The following is a 20,533-nucleotide window of genomic DNA, read 5'->3' as shown; positions in this document are numbered from 1 at the left end:
AATTCAGTGTTGTAGCCTTATATCTTAAGTTATTTGATTTTAATTATTTTTATGTTTGTAGACCTTCTATCATGCAGCAATTTGTTGTTGTTTTTTTGTGTACCCTGATATATATCTTGGCTACTCTTAGTGTAATTCAGATAATTCTGAATCGTGATTGGTTGGGGGCACATGGCATTTGAAAATATTGCGACTTTAAGATGTGTGCTTATTAACTGAGCCTCACCAAGCTGAGGACACTGGACAGGCAAGTGATGGTCCATAAACAAAGAGCGGTCCACAGTCCAGCACTTTGAGTAGTACTGTTTTGTATTCGTTTGAGCTGAGGTCTAGGCAACCTGTGGTTAGTTAGCTGAAGATTGAGGCACCCAGTTGTAAATGTGGATGTGGATTTCTACATTGAAGTTTATTTTCAGATTTTCAAAATAGATATTTGTGAACTATAGGGATAAGCTTTTGTTTAGGGATAAATAAGCGTAATATTAAAATCCTGGGAAGTGACCATACTCATTTAAGAAAGATTCATAACTACACTGTTTCATTGTCATCTTTTGTTTCGGTGCCAATAAATGCTTCATCACATATAGTTGTGTTGTGGTATCAGTTGTGTATATCTTCCAACATTTTAAATTAACAAAGAGGGACACTTTAATATTAGGGTTGTGAGTGGGGATGTGGACAGGAGTGGAACTGTTCTGAGAAATTGTAGATGACTTACCAATTACAATTTATACCACTAAAATAGGGCTTGGCAAATTTGCATGAATCTAGGAGCCAAATAAAAAAGTTAGGAGCCAGGTTGTTTTTAAACTAAGAAAGCTTTATCTTCAACAAGAAAAATGCAATTGTTAAAGGGATACTAGAGTCATCAGAATCACTATCACGTTCTTAAAATTATCCAGGCACTAGGACAAAACATGGGATTTGTTCAGCCCTGCAATAAAAATAATTTAGAACAATACATTGTGTTTGTACAGACTAATTTCTAAAAACATTTATTGTAGTTTAGACATATTAAAGTGAGAACTATTGTGGAGTTCTGTTCTGCACTCAGACAGACCAACATTATAGAACAACTAGACAAGATGGACATTACGATGGAAAAGAGAATGGGGGCAGAGAAATTTGGATCCAAAATGGGGACTGTCCCTCATAAATAAGGACACTTCGGAGGTATGGTTGTGACTTTTAGCTACAGATGAGCATTATTGGTATGTTTTTACCCATAAATTGGATACTTTTCTTTTATAAAGTTCACATTTTGGAAAGTTACAAGGCAAAGGTATGTTGTTTAAAAGTCACAAGTAATAATCAATTTTCACACTTTGCAATGAGAGGTAACACTGATTAAAAGAGTCAGACGAGGTACAAAATCTGCACTGATAAGTGTCACTTACAAATGTAATGTTAGGAGGTTCAATGCAAACAGAGTCTTCGCAAATGCATTCTGTAATAACTTTTTAATGACTAGTTTTACGATGGACGGTGTAACATATGTCATTACACCTTGCATGGCTCCACTTTCTCTAATAGCAAAGGTAAAAGTCTTCAGATCAAAATCACTTTGCTAATAGTACTTAGACTGAAGTTACATATATGATCATTTGTGAATGCAATTTAAAGTGCATTGTAAAAAACAATGACTGAGCGCAGTCAGAATACATAGGAAAAATGTAAAATACATTTTAAAAATGTAAAAAAAAGACACATTTAGGAAAGTCACAAAGGAAATTAAGGTGCTAGTCACACATAACACTAGAAGACGAAAGAGAAACACAAAATAAAAAGACCATATCATCAGTGTATGGATAGGCAGGGATGGCTCTGTATTTGCTTACTAGGATGTATTGCAAATTCTCACCTTGGTTTCACTTAATAGTAATATTAGACAGAGGGAGGAATGTGGCTGCCTGTTCCCAACCCTCCCAACCCCCACACCCAACACCAAAGCTCTGCCCTGATCGATTCCTGTGGTGGGCCGTGAGAGGATGAGATACCTCAAATCTGTAGCACCTTGGGGAATACAGAAATGACGTTTTCACTCCTGCACGAGGTACCATTTCTGGGTTTGTTTGTTTGTGTTTTTTTTTTTTTTTTTGGTATGCCAGTATTTTTATCCGTACACACATATGCTCGGGTTAAATCTGAATGTATATTTCAATATGCTGCGCAAGTTACAGCTCTGATCCCCTGCCTGCTGGTTACATTAAATCAAGGAAAAAAGAGAAGGGGGGGAAAGGGAAAAGGAAAAGAAGAAAAAAAAAAGAGGAAAGGAAAGATCTTTATAAACATATATATTAACCAAGGACAAGTCTAATGCAATCAGAACTTGCATACCTGTTGACTCATAATGCAAATGTAGGGGTACTAACCTATGCAATGATCCCTTTCTGTAACGATTAACGATATGTCAAAAATACCAAACCAATAAACACAGAATGTAAAAAAAAATAGTTAACCCATGAGTAACTAAGCATTTGAAACTGTGCAAATAGCTTGCAATATATGACTAAATATAGCACTATGATTTCAAGCAAAATTGTTTTAGACAGCAAGTATAACCTGATTGTTACTGGTATTCTGTTATTCCTGTCTATGTTTACTCTTGAATTTCTTATAAAAAAAAAGTGCAATGTATCTTGAATCTGACACCAAAATGTCACCGATTGTCGACTACTACAACATTCTCTGTCAGTATTGAAACTTGTAATCATCTATGCACTTTCAAAAATAAAGAATTAAAAAAAAGACCATATCAAAAAGAATCAAATTTGTACTTAAATAATTGAGGAGATGGTGTATTTTCTTTTATTTATTCGAATGTATGTTCATCTGTTTATAGACATTTTACACCAAAAAGTGTCTATAACATATATTCTTTGCTGCCTGCCTCTATTGCTCATCGCCGGCTCCATCCTCCCTCAGCCAGCTGACTCGGAGGGAACAGACTGAGAAATATATAGTATATGCACTATAGGTACCCAGACCATGTCATCTCATTGAAATGGTGTGGGCACAGAACACAGCTCTATCTTAACCGTGCAATGTAAAACATTTTTACATTGCAGCGTTAAATCCACCTCTACGAGACAGCCAATAGAGGCACCTCCAAGAGCCTAACAAAGTTTTACTCTATGAAACTACAGTGGACGTCCTCATGCTGTGCATGAGGATCTTACCATTTTTAAATAAATGATTCAATGCGTTCCTATAGGGTAAAATTTACTTCTTTAACATGTAACGCTAAGACAGTATATTTGAGTGTCTAGGAGCAATATCACATTACCACATCAATTATATCGCACCACTGTACTTTCTAGATTTGGAAATTTATTAGCAGTTACAGTTTTTTCTTTCTTTATCATACGATCACTGTGTCATCTTTAGAAGCAATGTAACATTAATGTTAAAAGGCTACTCCATGCACCATGACCATTTCATGGTGCTCGGATTCTATATGTGCAGCATTTCACTATACAAAGTCTTTCAGCATTTATTGCTGTAGGTGTTACTCCGCCTCTGGCAATGTCATTGGGGCAGCATTAGCCAGCCCAGAACAAGAGTCTATTGTTAATTCTGTGCATATTTCAGTTGAAGCTCTCATCTAAGGAATGAGTTGAAGGAACAGTATCTGGCTTTTGTGGCGCTGTAGACTCCAGATGTGGTTACTCCTGCATCAAGGAGACCCGGTGCCTGGCAGGAACCCTGGTAAGTGGGCATAGCAATGCAAAAAAGTTTGCCCCATTACCAGGGAATGGCTCCAGGCTACTCCTAAAATCACGAACTACTACAGTTTGGCTGTAGTGCTGATGATGCCTGGAGTAAACATATAATTATATGTTGTGTATGCCAACATTAAAGAGGGCAGAAATTAAAGCATAATTCATGAAGTCCTTTTATTAAACTCCCTGGCCCACACCAGACATCATGCCTATACAAAGTTACATACACATTTCTAGACATATGCGCATGTTGATACAGTCACAAATATGTATGCAAATCTATGCATCCTCAAACAAACAGAGACATACAGATTCCAACACAGATACACGCTATAAACACTGATTTCTATAATACATTGCCAAACGCAAACAAATGGACAATGGTCTAAGGGTCCTAAGTCAATTTGACTGCTAAATGCAACCTGGTTTAATTCCGCAACTAGTCTTCCTAGTGCTAATGTGCCCCATGAGGGCCCCCAAGGCTTAAATAAATGTTCATTTTACAATACTATAATAGATTTCATTTATTACGAAACAATAAGGTCTATACAACACGAATATTGTTATGTATTACTTTTTATTTTTTATTCCCTAGAGAACAAATTTCAGTCCAGTCCTTACCCTGTAAGGCAACAGCTGTATTCTACATTTTGACCAAGACAAAAGGAGTATAAGCTGTCCCAATGATCTGTTTACAAATCTTTGTTTTTACTTACCTGTTCATTTGTTGTGTTTTTCAGGTGTGACCCATAATATTCCTTTACTACGGGAAGTGATCACAAACCCACTTTTTATTAAAGGCGACATCACTACAAAATTTCTTTCAGAAGTCTATCCTGATGGATTTAAAGGTTTGTCATTTTCACCTAAACATTATTTTCTTGTATGTTTATATCCAGTGCAATTCTGTGTAATAGGTATAACAGAGAATAACGATGGTGAATACTTTCAGACTTACACATTTATTGAAATGTAAGTTATGGGGCAGTGTGGAAATTAATTTTTATTCTTAAAAGAACGCCTGTGAATAAGACACACTAGCTTTTGCTTTTCAGTGGAAACACCTTTGTGGAAGAATTAATTGGAAAATATTTGGTTCTGTGTAAAATAAGAACTTCCTTCTGCTCAGTGGTTGGAAAGAATTGATGGTCGAGAAATAGTTACATAGAGGGAAAGATAAAGAAGGTTAGTTTTCCTAACGTTATAGTGTTCCTTTAAGCTGAGGCACACTTGACATCCCTTCTCTGGATAGTATCCATCCAGCTACTTGGATTCCCCTTGAGATTCATCTTTACCTGCAATCTGTATGGGACATTAACCAAATCAAGCATATGTGGTGGAGGTTACTTGTATACAAAGTACATTAAATACTGTCTATATAATATATATATATATATACACGCCAGGCTTTTATGCTCCAACAAGACTGCTGGACTTAATGTCATGACTTGTTATGAGGTTTATGCTGCAGGAAATGGACACTTGTTCTACAACTTACATCAATTCTTGCAGTACACATAAAAGTCAAGTGTGCTGTAGTAAGTTAAGTCAATCGAGTTGCTATTTTTTAAGGACTCATTAAAGAGGCTTCGTAGCCTGGGAATGTGCAGCAATTGCAGAAAACGTAAAATGTGTACTTGTTTTTTTATTTATTTTTTAAAATTGGATTTTGTTTCATGTTTTTAATGTTATTTATATAATGCATTAAAATTGCAGAATTCCAGACTTGAGTAAGCATTGCTGTTTTTTTCTTATTAATTTAAGATCACTTAACTTATAAAAACTAGAACAGTAATATACCCAGCAGTTTCTCTCGGATCGGGGAAATATGGAATTTATTACAGTTTATTAAAATTAGAAATATCACGCGAAATGACACGGACATGAGAAGAGTATACACACACCATAAAAAAAGAAAAAAAAATGTAAACATCAAAGAAAACCATGCTCACCAGGTAACTCTGTTAAACCTCATAAACAGGATAGAAAGTACACCAAAGCAGCATTAGTGAAACCAGGCATGCAGACCTCATAATGAGAAATCATATATATAAAAGCTAAAACCAGATGCAAATGGATCAATATACGTAGGAGCCATGACCAAATGTGAAGAGAAATCAGTATGTACACAAGCTATAAACAGCAGGGGCTCTAATATACAATAGCTGTGCTGACATGCAAATCAAAGCAGACATCAGTCATTTTGGAAGGATTTCATTATAAGCCCTCTACTAACTACAGCTAAACTTGATTATACATCGTTCGCATCCATTTTCGATCTAGGTGCTATTATGATACACTGCAAAAAAATTTGTAAAACCCTATACTTTCAGTGGGCTATAAGGCTAAGTTGGCTACTAGTTAATTCCACTCATTGAAGGATTAGCTTGGGGCCAGTTATGTAACAATTAAGCTTCATTATAGATACCTCTAGTTTTGTGAAAAAAAGAGAGGAATTGCGATAGTTACTTGGCAAATATATATATATATGGTTACCATTTCAAGCCCCTATTTTAAATCTGCATTTGTTGTTGTGTTACTTGTCATGAGCTATGCTAGGGATATATCATTCATTGTATTTTGCCGGTATCTGAACATCCTTTCTCTATGGGATGCATTGATATTCATAAATAGCATGTGGCTACAATTCTAGTTAATGTGGAAGGAGATGTTAGAAATGTGACTTTTTGTTCTAAATTCTGTTCCATATTTTAATATTTTATAACATAATTGTTACAATAGAGAAGATTGTGTGTTCAAACTGAACATGTATGCATGGTGTATGAAAACTAAAGAGAAATGTTCAGTATCTTTTGTATTTATACCGGAACAAGTCTCACAGTGTGTCATTTTTATAAGAGGAAATGGTTTACATTATATTTTTCCTCTCTTCTCTTCTCTTTTTTTTTCTTTTTCTTTTTGAACTAACTCGGTGCTTAGAAGTTGTGTCAGCAGTTATTCTCCTGTGAGACACTTATTTAGTTACTATTTTTCCATTCACAGGGTTAATTGAACTGTAGTGCAATTTTCTACAACCAGGAAAGTGAGCTTTCGATTAGTGTGAAGTTTCCTAATATTAATTTCAAGGGATGTCAGGAACTAGAGGTCAACTATTTTTGCATTCCATTCTCGACCTGCCGTCATGGCTACCGCCTGACCCGAGCCTGTTCTTGGTTTATATACTGTAAAAGATGACAATCAGGCGCCAAATCATTAAGCAAAAACAGCAGCTTTTGATTTTGGTATTCTACTGCAAATTGACTCTCTGTATAGTAATATTTTTGTCTGCAACTTTGTTATTCATAGTTCCCGACACCTTTATTAATATTAATCATATAAGTAGAGTCAAATCTGTGTGTGTGTATATATACACGCACGCACATATGAACTATGGCATGAAACAGTATGTAAACCCATTAGAATTACGGTAGTTTTTTTTTTCTTCAATAATTGGTCATAGAGTGTCATCTCATCTTCATCAAAGTCACTAATGTAGACAAACACAATGTGCTTAAGGTAACAACGCACATACAATTAGAATATTTAATTTCTTTATTGAACATCCCATTAAACATTCACAGTTCGGTAGAAACAAATTGTGCTTACTTGGATTTAATGGGTAGTTGATGTAACATAAATTTCCGTGCATGTGATCAGTTCTTTAATGCCAATATCCTCAACAAAGCTTTTCCGGTAGCTGCAAATTACATATGCAGAACATTTAGGAGGAATTTTAGAACACTCTTCATCACAGAACTGCTTACACTCAGCCATAGTCTTAGGATGGTTGGTGTGAACAGCTCTCTTAAGGTCATTCCACAGCATCTCTTTGGGCTAGAGTTCTGGATTCTGACTGGGCCACTGAAAAAGGCCTTTTTTTTAAGCCATTCTGTAGTGGATTTACTATAACGTTTAGTATCATTGTCCTGCTGCATCGCACAACTTCTGAGTTTGAGCTGGCACACACCCACCATGATATAATGCTGACAAAGCATCAGGGAAGATGTAGTGCACAATATCTGGAAAGCCGAATGTTACATGCCTCTGCTGTAAGATATCTTGATTTCATTTTCTCTTGATTATGGCAAGTGGTACAGCTGCCGCAAATCATGATGCTCCCTCCGCTGTACTTAACCGTTAAAATTATGTTTTCATGTTGGCATGTGGTGTCCTTTTTTATGCCATACATAGTACTCCATGTTCTTCCCAAACAACTCAACATTTATTTTATCAGTCCACAAAACATTTTCCCAGTGAGGAGTGTCAAGGAAGTCTTGGCAAACTTCAGGAGTGCATCAATGTTTTTTTTTCTGTTCAATGTTTTACGCATAGTAGACTCATGAACAGTTTTCGCCGTACACGCACATTCTGGGGTCATGGGACCCAAATCAGCCAATAGCAGTATTTACTGGGTTATTTAAACCTAAAAACAATACTCAGACTACTGGACCAAAAATCCAGACACCAGAGTATAACCTGGAGATCTAATGCAGATGAAAATAATAATACATCCAAAATTAAAGATGTAGTAGTTCTTATATGAAAAAATGATGACAGTACACCTATATATTCCCAAACCAAAAGTCAGAAACAATTGGAAATGTAAAAAGCCAAGTGGCTAACCTCCAATAATCCTTGGTCAATAGGTATTACTTATAGTAATTCAGACTCCTGACTTTAATTCTAATCCGCTAGGGTCAATGTCTGAAAACTAAGGAACTCGATAATTATATACATACAAATAGACCTAGGGAGTTGGTAGAGAACCTTACACCTTAAGAAACATAGGTAGCTTAAATACTAAATCATCAGACCAGAGAGGAACTACCTTATAAGTCTAGAGACACAAATGAACCCATCGGGGTGAGTGAAAAAGATAATAATAACCTAATGTGGAATGCTCAGTTAGAGGACAATACAATGGGGCTACAGATTACTTATTATTATTATTATTGCCATTTATAAAGCGCTAACAGATTCTGTAGCGCTTTACAATATTATGAGAGGGGGATTTAACTATAAATAGGACAATTACGAATAAACTTACGGGAACAATAGGTTGAAGAGGACTCTGCTCAATCAAGCTTATATTCTATAGGAGGTGGGGTGTAAAACAAATTAGGACATGAATTTGCAGACAAATAAGGTGGGCTGCCCTTACTCTGGGAGGCCATAAGCTTTCCTAAAGAGATGGGTTTTAAGGCACTTCTTAAAGGATGCAAGACTAGGGGAGAGTCTGATGGCGGTAGGCAGGCTATTCCATAGGAAGGGAGCCGCCCGCGAGAAGTCCTGCAAGCGTGAGTTGGCCGTACGGGTGCAGACAACCGACATGAGGTGGTCACGGGCAGAGCGGAGAGACCGAGAAGGGGCATACCTATGGATCTGTGAGGAGATATAAGAGGGGCTAGAGTTGTTCAGTGCTTTATAGGTGTGAATTAGTACCTTGAATTGACTCCTATAGCATATAGGAACCCAATGTAAGGACTGGCAGAGGGGTGAGGTGTGAGAGAAACGACTAGAGAGGAAAATCAGTCTGGCAGCAGCGTTCATTACGGACTGTAGCGGTGCAGTACTTAATATAATTGTGCATACGGTACAAATAAGATACACTGTCGGGGTCCCTGACGAAGGTGCACTACTGAGGCACCGAAACGCACATCAGATTTTTCTTTCTTTACTTCACCTTATCTTCACAGGTCACTTTGTCACCATGTGCCGGTAACCAACAATCAAAGTATGGTTCTGCACATTAGCACAACATAATTTCTATCTATTCTTTACCTCCTAATCGGTCCTGAACCTGGTTTATTGAGTGAATATCTTGAGGACTGATGAATTAGTTAAGAAGGCCTGTGGATTTAGTGACCCCACTTTGGAGAATTCTCTGTAATTTTTTACAGCCTAATTACGGCCACAGACTCGCAACATAGCGACAGTGTATCTAATTTGTATCGAATGCACAATTATATTAAGTAATCTGTAGCCACATTGTATGGTCCTCTGACTGAGCATTCTGAGCAACAAATGTGCTGAAAAACTCGACTTATACTCGAGTATATACGGTACGTTAATTCCGGCCATTCTAAGGCCCGGAAATAAGTTGTTACTGTTTGTATTTGTTACGTGTTTTACTTAATTCTGCGTGTTGGGCCACTGGTTTGTCCTGACAATATGTTAACCAGTTCCAATAATTCCATAAAGTCTTTAGCTGCCACTCTAGGGTAGGGCTTTTTTTCCCCTCACATTGTGTGCTGTGCCCTTTAAGTAATCTTGGCTGAATGGCCAACATATAGTACTAAAAAGTCTCCATTTATAGTAAATGTCTCTAACCGTGGACAGATGAATATCTAAGCTCTTTGAGATAACTTTGTAACTCTTTCCAACTTTATGCAACGGAACAATTCTTGATCGCAGGCAGGCCTGGACTGGCCATCTGGCAAACCAAATTCAAATTGTCACCAAATTTTTCCGTTCCAGGTATATTCTGGAATTTCACTTATATTTAAAGTCATACTTTTAATAGCATGCTTGTTGGCTGCACAAAGCTAATACAAGAGAGTCTAGAAGCTTCTTCATCTTCTACTATCACCCAATGTCTAAACCTCAAAATGGAGAGACCCTTTAACTGTGAAATGCGAATTGAGAAATGTGTAATCTTTAAATTCTCTTCCTTTCAACCTAATGTTCATTGGGTGAGAGATGCCAGTGAAAAAGGAACTCCAAGGACCTCTCGCTATGTTTTCCAGTGGGATCAGTGTTGTGCTTTTTAAAAGCCGTCAAAAGATATGTGAGAATCAATGTTAATTGATCGTGTGGAATTCTCTCCCATCTGGAATTTCCCCCTGCCATGGTCTTTCTTATCAATTTGGAACTCTCAGTATTTCTCCTTGTCCCCAAACCAGCTGGTGAGGAGCTCCAATGAAAGAGACAAGACAATGTGTAAGGTTCAAGGTGACTTCTAGCGTTGAATGGACTGTGTAACAGGTTATATTCAGCAGGAAACAGGGGTGGTCTTTACAAGCATTATCCAATCATAATAAAATCATCTATCTTATCTTAACATCTTAACCTATAGCAAACTTGCTGGTGTATCTTTATGTTCAGGCCTTGCACAAAGCTAAGTTTCACTATAACTACGCACTTAGAATTAAAGATATTAACTACGGAGTTCTAAATTACACATTACTAAGCATTTCTGATCAATGGGAGAAACACAGGAAATAAGGCGAATGGCCTATATAGCTCTTGTCTAGGGGTTATTTAGCTCTTGTCTAGGGGTATATTCACTTAGCATTGTATATAGAAAAAGTATATTATTTCAAATAGCTGACATGCTCCAAATTAGCCAATTTTAAACAGACTGAACAACCGGTCATCTGTAGCTTGAGCCTTGGGTCAATATAGGCAAAGTGTATTATTCCCAACAATAATCAAGTAATCAGCTGTTACTGTTTCTTACTCCATTCCATGTTGTTGGATTGGGGCAATATTGAATGAGTTTCCCCATCCTGTTGATGTGACCAGCATTGATCCTGGCATGTTTAAAAGCATAAACATAGTACAAGTCTGTAAATGTGATTTGTTTAATACTATTCCTGCCCGCAGCTTATACTTGAGGGTTCTGTTTGTTTATTCTGGCAATAGTTTGGTCATTCCTGATCCTTTCAACGTGAACCCTGGAAGAAAAAAAAACACTTGGCATTGGTGGCAAACTTGGTTCACAAGTGTGATTCCATTTATTTTTAATGCATTAGGAGCAGCACAAATATTTCTAGTATCGTACACTTTTCAATGAATGTTTCAGCCTGAGTCATTTGTCCACAGGTGGACAAAATATTGAGGAGACACCCCTGCTTATCATGTTGTCCCCTCCTCATCCAACCTCCTTAGTCAGTTTTGTCAATGCCATCTTCCTGTGCTCGAATCTTTTTCCCCTTATTTTTCTCCAGACCCTCACTTTTACAAAGAAAGCAAACAAACCACATATTGGTGTAATATTAGTAGATGTGTATAGTTCTAGAAGTTGCACTAACTTTGACTATGTGGGGAGTCCACCCATGGAGATAGAGTTGAGGAGGTAGAGATCAGTGCCTAATCTCTGTAGCACTGTCTTTCTTCCCATGTTGCCTTTCTACATACAATCTTTCTAACAACAGAGTGGCAGGATGAGATGGGGCTACTGGGCACAATCTTACAGACTCAAACAGGAGTTTTTTTGTTTTGTGTTTATTAACCATCTGATGCACAAATAAGTCACATTTACTTGTCTTTGGCATAACCGCAAGTTTTCTGTTCAAACAGGTCACAGTTTGTTACCAAACGAAAAAAATGAACTTCTGGCTACAGCGGCTTGTTTGTATGTGGCTTTACAAACAAGATCTTATAGATTTCTGAACAACACAAGGTATGCTAATTTATCTTTTAATTCTACATATATTTTGTTATTTGAGCCAATATATGCTTCCTATTGGCACAACTTTCAACAAATAAAGGAATAGGACGTAACTACAATGTGTGACTTGAGACCCAGTCATTTCAGGTATGTCCTACTCAACAAATTTTTTAAACATTTTAATGTATTGTAATTGATATTGTTAGAAAGATGTCTCTTGGTTTTATTTGATAGTATAGTTTTGAGTTTCATATGAACAGTTGTTTCTTAAATAGCTTTTTGTCTTGCAGCGTTCGTACTTTGTATCACAAATTTCTCCATTGATATTGATCTGTCCTTTCTCTGTGTTGTAATTTTTGTCTCTTTTGTTGCACAATGGAAAATAATGTTAACCTGAGGGTTGTGTTAAGTTTGTTGATTTTAGCGCAATACTTTTTGCAGCAAGCATCTTTTTAGCATGTATTTAAACATATGGTTACTGTTTACTTTAAGCATAATCATAACTCTAGCACATAAACAGATATGCATAGCATAGATATAAAAAGAATATGTATGATAACATTTAACTTAAAACATGTTGTATGGCTCTCATGTTAATGTGCAAATGTACTTAAAATGAAATGTGAAGAGTCCATGGCAAATCTTCCCAAGTGACTTCCTCGAATCCAAATCTCTGCTTGACCCGCTTAAATCTGGATTCTGTGCTCGTCACTCTGTTGAAACCGCTAACCAAAGTTTACAATGATCTTCTCACTAGTAAATCCCATGGCCACTACTCTATCCTAATTCTCCTTGACCTTTCTGCTGCTTTTGACACTGTTGAACATGAACAGCTTCTTCTCATCCTCCGTAATCTCAGTCTACGAGATACCACTCTCTCCTGGTGCTCTTCCTACCTCTCCCAGCACTAATTTCAGTGTTTCCTTCACTGACTCTGCCTCTTCTCCCCAAACCTTCTCTGTTGGTGTTCCCAAGGGTCTGTCCTTTGTGCCCTATTGTTCTCAATCTACACTGCCTCCCTTGGTAAACTCATCAGCTCCTTCGGCTTCCAGTATCATTTCTATGCGGATGACACGTAAATTTATCTGTCCTCCCCTGATTTTTCACCACCCCTCTTGACTTGTGTATCTGACTGCCTCTCTACTTTTTCCAACTGGATGGCTGCTCATTTCCTTAACCCCTTAAGGACCAAACTTCTGGAATAAAAGGGAATCATGACATTATCATTATCATACATGCCATTTGTCCTTAAGGGGTTAAACTGAACCTGTCTGTGGCAAACCTAGCCACTTCTGAACTATAATATGGGAAGGTTGTCTGTAGGCTGTAATGTGTGCCGTGTATATTTGCTGTGTGTATGTTATGCTATGGTGATTCGCATGCTGGCAGCCGTAAGCTACCAGCATACAAGTACTTCGTTCGGGGAACAGCGGCGATCTAAGCCGTTCGCCGAACGAATACGGGCCCCCGTGGTAGATCACACACTTAGGGTTGTGTGGCACTTGTTAACCGATTGCAACAATGTTGCAATCGGTAATTATAGACTATCCTGGGTGGCCGTCGTTCGACTACCGACCATTCGGCGGTCGGCCATCTTGGATTCGTCTATTTCGCAGCGGTGTTTGGTCGTCGAGTGCCTGGAACTAAAAACGGCTACTCGATGATGCGAACACCGCTGCACTTCCAGGCCATTCGGGAGCCCGGTTTTCGGTAGAATCGTTCCCCTAGATACGTTCGACAGATTGAGGGAAACTTCTATGCAAAACTGTATTTGTGCGGCGTTCGGTCATTTCAGCTGGGATCTGAGCGGTATTCTCACAAAAGGTGCGCTCAGACCCCAGCTATCTACCGAACGTTCGGTCATCTCAATGTACCGAATATTGTGTAAAATGTATATTTTAAAGTAAATTGTCGGTTCTGCTGCACGAGGGGATAATCCACTTAATTGTCCATTTTAGTGGGAGTATCCCTCTCGTGCAGCAATGCCTGTTGGGAAAAGAACAATGCATGTTGGGAGAAATCCCCTGAATTATCTGTACGGAAACCCCTTGCATAAGGGAACTGCTTAAATATGCCAGCTTGTGAATAAAGCGAGTTAGTTGACTCCCAAACTGTGTTTCGTCCGGTTATTGGGAGGATTTGGGGACTTGCCTTACTTTTCAGCGCTGACTGTGGATTTACTCGTGGAATCAGTGGAGATCGTGGTCTTTAATACTGCCCTCCGCTACACAACAGAACTTCTGGTCTTCCCTCCCTCAAGTGTTGCTACTCCCTTGTCTGTGTCCCTCCATGTCAATGGCGCTACAATGCGCTCTACCTCTAAGGCTCGCTGCCTAGTTGTTCTCCTTGTCTCCGACCTCTCCTTCACCCCTCATGTCAATCAATCGCCAAATCTTGCCACTTTCATCTCAAAAACATTGCACGAATCCGACCCTATTTAACACCTGATACAGCAAAGGTGCTTGTCCATGCTGTTGTCCTCTCTCGCCTTGACTACTGTAATCTGCTTCTCAGGGGTCCTATGTGTTCCCAACTTGCCCCGTTACAGTCTATAATGAATGCGGCAGCGAGTCTCATCTTCCTGTCCGCCCGCACCTCCCACGCCTCCCACCTTTGTCAGTCCCTCCATTGGCTTCCCGTAAGAGATAGGGCTCAATTTAAGATCCTGGCACTTGCTTACAAATCTCTGCACAATGCTTCTCCCAGCTACTTATTCTCACTAATACACAAATATGTCCCGTCTAGGCCCCTATGCTCTGCCGGAGACCTACGTCTAACCTCTGTTCGTACCTTTAATGCTCACCTTAAAGATTTCTCTAGGGCTGCACCCAGGACCGTCTTTAATATTGATTGGACCCTGGGCCATGCATTTGCTTGGGCCCCCTGGAACCTGTTCCCCCTCCCCAGGCGTGCAATCACGTCCTCCACCCCAACACAGTGGCCTAAAGTAGAGGGGTGCAGGAATTTATCACATACACATACACATACACTGATACAGATTACTATGTAAATGTACAAAGATGTGCACACAAATACAATAAGATAAAACAGGCTCTACACTTAAATGAAGGATCCCCTTAACCCTCACAATGTAATTAAACGAAAAGAAAAGTATAAGTGGAGCATAGAAATACCTGAACAGATGAATATATTGGTAGTAACGTTTTTACAGAAATCTGCAAATAATATACAATACAATCATAGTGCAGATGGTACTGATAACCAGAAATGAATAAAGGTATATAAATTGACAACTCACAAGTGTAGAGCCAAACAGTCACCTGGCTCTAGTGTGAAGCACCTTTGGATTTTTCAGGGGAGATCCACTGCCCTCTTTTATCTCCTTCTGGTCTCCTCCACGTCCAATTTGGTATATAGGAATGGACAGGATAACTCCAATGGTGAAGGCAAATAAATTTATTTAATAAAACAAGAATCCATTTCCCCTAGGGTGGGAAATGCAGCATACCAACTGAGGAAGCGAATCAATGGCGAAACGCGTTTTGGACTTATTTTACAACTTTTAACTGATTATTTTGATCAATTGATCCTTTTTTTTGGATTCTTGGGTCTTGGATTCAGGGTCTACAATTGACCTGTTCCCATTACATCTTCCCATACCCTCTCCCCTTTTTTTTTGTTCCCTGTCTCGCTCTTTCTTCTTCTTCTTCTCCATTTTTCTGATTGCTCTGGCATAATCACCTGGTACTTATGTGACATTCTTCAACTACTTCTGGGTAATAGCAAAATGTCTTGAACACTCTTTATACGATGCCTTTAATGTTATGCATTCTTAATGTACTTTCTTGCAGAACTGTCACACTGTCTGGTATAGTCTCGGTGATGACTTGATGCGTCTCAGCATTGACTGGCTTTCGCTAATTGATGGCTATCCCTGATATACCCTATTATGTTAATCTACACATGTATGATCTTTGAGAAGGCCTGTTGTGTATGTTAACATTAACATCCCTTTTCTGTAATGTCTCAGTTTTTTGATAAATTGCTATTAAACAGTGTCTAAAATCGAATTATCCCTTCACACTTCCAATGACTGAAAATTATGAAACCAAATTGTGCTGGGATTTCTTTAGTTTTTCTGATCATTTGCTCAGAATGTTGTGGCTTCGAAACAGGAATGCGTTGTGTGAAATATATTCTTTTTCAATATTTTTTAAGAGAACTCAACTTGTTTTGTAGTGACAGCTCCATTTTAACTGAAATGACATGAATATGAATCAATCACACCTTCATAAACATGTCTGTCTCCTAGTAGCATTGTGACTTTGTGCAGTCATCTAAATATAGGACCCAGGCCAGTTGGAGCTCTCTCAGTTGCACAGTGGATGTCAGAGAGTCAGACAGAGAGGAACATTTCAATCGACTTTCAGAAAGATGGAAGACTCCACAAGGATTTAAAAGCCTTTAAGAGTACAAATGAGTGCCCACCCACAGATTATTTTTTTAGGTAGAGTTGTTTCTGCTGAGGCTAATATTTAAACTTAAATATTTGTGTGTGTGTGTGTGTGTGTGTGTGTATATACGAATATTCAGGTTTAAATAAATATGTATATGTATATATATATATATATATATATATATATATATAATAGTGTGTTTGTGTTTTGTTTGTTTTGTCTAATGAATTATCCTGCCTTGGTATTGTGTGTGTGTATGTGTCAGTATGTCTGTCAGTGTGATTGTGGGTTGGGCGTAATTGGAAGGGGTGGGAGGGGCATGGCCCATGGAGCCGAAGAAAATGCTTCGCCCAGGGTCCTATGGATATTATAGACGGCCCTGTGTGTATTAGAAGAAATACAAATTATATTTGTTAAAAATGTTGGCAAATTGCATTTTGTATTGTAAATTAAATGTAAGATCTCCAGCTGGCAGTAACTATGATGCACTGGTTAATGCTTAAAACAGATCACTAGCTGAGAATCTTGTGGCAGTAGGGGTAAACTAATTGAATTTGGCACCGGAAGGGGGTCTTTTGTATAAGGATCAAGGAGAGAGAGAGAAAAATTATTGTAATGCAAAATTCTACAGTAATTAGTGAAACAAACATGATGTTAAAATAAATAAGTAAATCAGTTTTCTATTGTCCACTGCTGTTTTAATTATTCTGCTACCCTTATAATTCACATAATTTACTGCAATCTTCTTATCCTTGTCTTTTTGTATGGCACGAGGAAGGAACGATTTTGGGCCTGACCCCTGAGTGTAGTTTTAATACATCCTCACCCAGAAATATGGATTGGAAATAGTCTTTGTGCTTTTACTTAGGCTCGTTTGAGGCCTATAAAACTGCAGCAGTTATTATACAATCGAATCCTGGCTTTGGCCTGATTTCATTTTAGGCTTAGTGGGTGTAACATAATGTCTCTCCAGGTGTGGCTACCTCATGCTATCTCATGGGCCCTCTAATGTAATGTTTGTATTGTTAAATCCAATTACCCACAGAACTTCCTATGTGTTGCTTGGATTGGCTGTAATCTGTATTTTCCTAATTTCGTTTTAGGATTTTTCTTTTCATCTTTTATTATACTTGGCAATAAATAAACACACACATCACGTGAAAAGTAATTCTCGTGCCCAAATTCACAAGTTGTGTTTGATTTTCTTTTTATTTTGTAGCTAATTAGTATTTGATCTTTCACACGAGCTTGGCCAACTGTCAAAATGTTTCCATGTTCTATTTTTCTGGTATTCCATTACAAATATTTTAGATCTATTCCTTTTCCGCATGTCATTTGATCAGTAAAAATACTTTAAGGTTTAATGATAAGAATGTTATGTGAAAATCTTTTTATCCTAAAAAATAAAAAAATAAATTGGATAGCGTCTGTTAGATGTGTTCTAGAAAAACTAAAGTTTATTCACTAACTAGGTGCTTTCATCAATAGTTATAGTTGGATGAAATATCCAAGTCAAGTTAACATTTAACTCCGACATGATAGAAGACATATAGAAAAAGGGAAGAGAGAAAAAAATAACACCCACCTCTACTCTAGCTCTTGCATATATTGTAGACCTGAGTTGTTGCATATGAGGTCTAGCACCTGGATTCCTTGAGGGAGGTGGAGTATCTGCTGTCATCAAGCCTGACCTGGCCACTAATGTCTCAATCCGAGAAAGCTAGCGATGGCTCTTGGTAGCACATGGGCCTGGTTGAATAATTCCCTCTATATTGGAGTATTTATGAAATGTGGTGCTTTTCGATGTTGAGGTTAGGACTGTGTCAAATATTCTGTACTTTGCCCTTGGATTTGCCCATTATCTTGCACTTATCCACATTAAATGTCACCTGCCACAACGCTGACCAATTTTCTAGTTTACCTAAATCATTTGCCATTTGGCTTATCCCTCCTGGTGCCAGACAGCCTTTTGGTGGCATGTTACACCCCCCCAAAAAAAACCTCTCCTCCAGGAGAGGTTTGTCTTGCCATGGAGCCTCCTCCTTTTCTACATCCTCTATGTATCTATGTTGTCACAGGTATTCCATTAGCAGTTCATCTGTGGGAGCCCTCTTTGTGATGCACTGGTGGATGCTCTGTGTGTTTTATACAGATATATATATATATATATATATATATATATATTTATTTATTTTTTTTTAAATAAAGCACATTTTCCCATCATCCAGTGGCATGTTATTTGTCTTTAAAGTGTCAATTTGTTATTATTATTATTATTATTATTATTATTATTATTATTGCCATTTATATAGCGCCAACAGATTCTGTAGCGCTTTACAATATTATGAGAGGGGATTTAACTATAAATAGGACAATTACAAATAAACTTACAGGAACAATAGGTTGAAGAGGACCCTGCTTAATCGAGCTTACATTCTTAAACCAGCCTTTCTTATAAACACTTGTCCATAATAGAAAAACACAGTTGAATACATGATATGATCCTATCACAATCATTCACTGAAGTGAGAATTGTCAGAAAATGATAGTTCTCATTTTAGTGAATAACCCTTTGAGTCTGCTAGATCACAGACAAACGTGTGTTTTATACGTTTTTTTTTTTATTGTTATTATTATTTTTTTAATTATCTGTTTATTTAGATTGGTTGACTGCAAGACTGCAACAGCACAAATTTACATCTAAAGCAAATTCAGATTGTCCCATTATTCTCTGTGGACATGTGAAGGGATTCAGGGAATCATGACAAAGTATATACACATGGTGTGTAATTGTTGTAAAGATAAATGTGAATTATATGGGACATGCATGATAACATCAGCACAATCTAATAGTGAGCTAAATAGAAACTGTCACCTACAAAAAAAGTTCCTCTTTTAAAGTACTTTTAAGTAGGACTCATTGTAACAGTAAAACCAGACTAAATGCATACTTTTCGTTCAGTCTACTTTTAAGTCATCCGCAAATGACATGAAAGTAATACTTCTATCTTCCCAAACAACTTGGTGTCTTGTTACTATGGCTAAAGACAGTGTGTTGTCTTCAAGGAATATTTTGATCTATTGTCTCTGCGTGCATGGGAGGGCTAAAGAGGCCTTTTCATCAATATAGCCAATAGATTTTACATTTATGTATATGTCACAGGGTTTTCCAGTTTTCTCCATTTTACTATTCTTTGAATCAGCATCAGGAGCTGGATGGGATATAAAATAGAATAGGCTCATTATTGCAGGAGGCTTTTTTTCGGCTGTTCCCTGCAATGATTCCAAACGCTCTTGCACACTTCATCAGTATTATTGTAATTCTTTGGCTGCAGGATATTTGGCAGCTGTTGCACCCCACTGGCAAATCCTATTCATACTTCTTTCCCATTCATGATTGCCATTGGAGAATTGATTTCTCTCTCCTTACTCTAACCTTTCCCCATCCATTTTGGATTGTTCAACTTGAAACATTTTAATTTCATATCATACATCTATTCAACTCTCAATCTTTTTTTTTTTCTTCTTTTTTTTCATCTTTCTTTTTTTTTTTTTTTACTTGTCACCAGGGTAACAGTACAGTGTGCTTTGTTTTCGGGCAATCAGATTTTACATGCTTCTTATCAAAATGTGTTTTTGTATTTAGATTGAGTTTGGGGTTTCTCTTGTTTTAACGTTGATGCACATCCATGAGTATGATGGCTGTGTGGCTTTCGGCTTATGAAATGTGGGAACAGGTAATAAGTTGCTGAAACAATATTTAGTAGGAAAACCTTTTCATTGGTATTTTTTTAACATGATGTATATAGAGATTTTTTTATTCATAAATTTAAAAGGTATATTGCATCACATTTTAGCTTAAATGCAATGCAAGTTTAAATCTGCTTATGCTATCAAGGAGACTTAATCTGAAAAATGGTAAAATGTACTAAATGTGGGGCAATTTGAGTGGAATCACCAAGCACATGCCATTGGTGGTATTCCGTTAACTCTCCTGAGCA

At 37.6% G+C, this 20,533-nt stretch overlaps 1 protein-coding gene across 1 annotated transcript in view; it reads left to right on the top strand.

The window, feature by feature from the left end:
- PCCA (propionyl-CoA carboxylase subunit alpha) overlaps nt 1-20,533 on the top strand; it is a 532,298-nt gene that overhangs the window by 240,178 nt on the left and 271,587 nt on the right. Inside the window, exons 17-18 of the mRNA XM_063425353.1 lie at nt 4,463-4,573; nt 12,024-12,126. Coding sequence (XP_063281423.1) covers nt 4,463-4,573; nt 12,024-12,126 — 214 coding nt within the window. The remainder of the gene's footprint in view (nt 1-4,462; nt 4,574-12,023; nt 12,127-20,533) is intronic.

Source organism: Pelobates fuscus, chromosome 1 (genome assembly GCF_036172605.1).
Source record: "Pelobates fuscus isolate aPelFus1 chromosome 1, aPelFus1.pri, whole genome shotgun sequence".
In the NCBI taxonomy this organism is placed as follows: Eukaryota; Metazoa; Chordata; class Amphibia; order Anura; family Pelobatidae; genus Pelobates; species Pelobates fuscus.
The sequence above is the reverse complement of the archived record's forward strand: the minus strand, read 5'-3'. Positions and strand labels throughout refer to the sequence as shown.